Source organism: Apis dorsata, unplaced genomic scaffold (genome assembly GCF_000469605.1).
Source record: "Apis dorsata unplaced genomic scaffold, Apis dorsata 1.3 scaffold_41, whole genome shotgun sequence".
Classification (NCBI taxonomy): domain Eukaryota; kingdom Metazoa; phylum Arthropoda; class Insecta; order Hymenoptera; family Apidae; genus Apis; species Apis dorsata.
Window position 1 is genome coordinate 297,653 of NW_006263343.1, and position 831 is coordinate 298,483.

An 831-nucleotide genomic window follows, 5' to 3' on the forward strand; every position below is an offset into this window, starting at 1 on the left:
TTAATTAAATTAATAACTAAAAAATTTAAATTTAATTTGTAATTAATAATTAAGTATTTATTTAAATTAAATTCAATCTATACATATGATAAGAATTTTATATTAAAAATAATAATCTTATTTTATATCTTATATTTTATTTTATTTTATATTTTAAAATATTTCAACTTGAAATATATTATCATTATATTTTTATATTGTAATATATATTGTAATGTTATACAATATTTCAAATAATTTTGAGAAAGAAAAATATACTTAAATATTAATATGAAAAATCAAAAGTATTTTTAAAAATTTGATTATATTAATGTATTTAATGTATTATTTTGATTATAAAAGAAATTATAATCATAATATTAATTAACTATAATAAATTAACATTAATATTATAATATTTAATTTTAAAATATGTTTTTTTCATTTAAATAAAATTTATTGATGTAAACTTTCCATAATATAATAAAATGTTTATATACTTAATTAAAATTAATAAAACAAATTTATCTATAATACAATATTAATATATATATATACATATATAGACTTTTTAATAGTTGCAGCATTAAAAATGAATACAGGAATAAGAGAACTTTATTTAGCTGATAATGGGCTGAATTTATATGATGCAATACAACTTGGTTCTCTTCTAAGATTAAATAATCACATACAACTACTTGATATTAGGTATGTAATTTTATATGTAATAATAAAATAAGATAATATAATAAATAAGATAAATAAGAGAAAATAGATACTTTTACATAATATAGATAATTATATATAGAATATATAGAATATAATAGAAAATATAAAATAATAAAAATTGAA

At 12.3% G+C, this 831-nt stretch overlaps 1 protein-coding gene across 3 annotated transcripts in view; it reads left to right on the forward strand.

The window, feature by feature from the left end:
- LOC102679181 (GATA zinc finger domain-containing protein 14) overlaps positions 1–831 on the forward strand; it is a 14,682-nt gene that overhangs the window by 6,191 nt on the left and 7,660 nt on the right. For 2 of the 3 annotated variants that reach the window (XM_031513471.1, XM_031513477.1), the window contains one exon: positions 546–687. In XM_031513471.1, coding sequence (XP_031369331.1) covers positions 546–687 — 142 coding nt within the window. The remainder of the gene's footprint in view (positions 1–545; positions 688–831) is intronic. The other variant, XM_006608651.2, reaches the window with a different exon arrangement.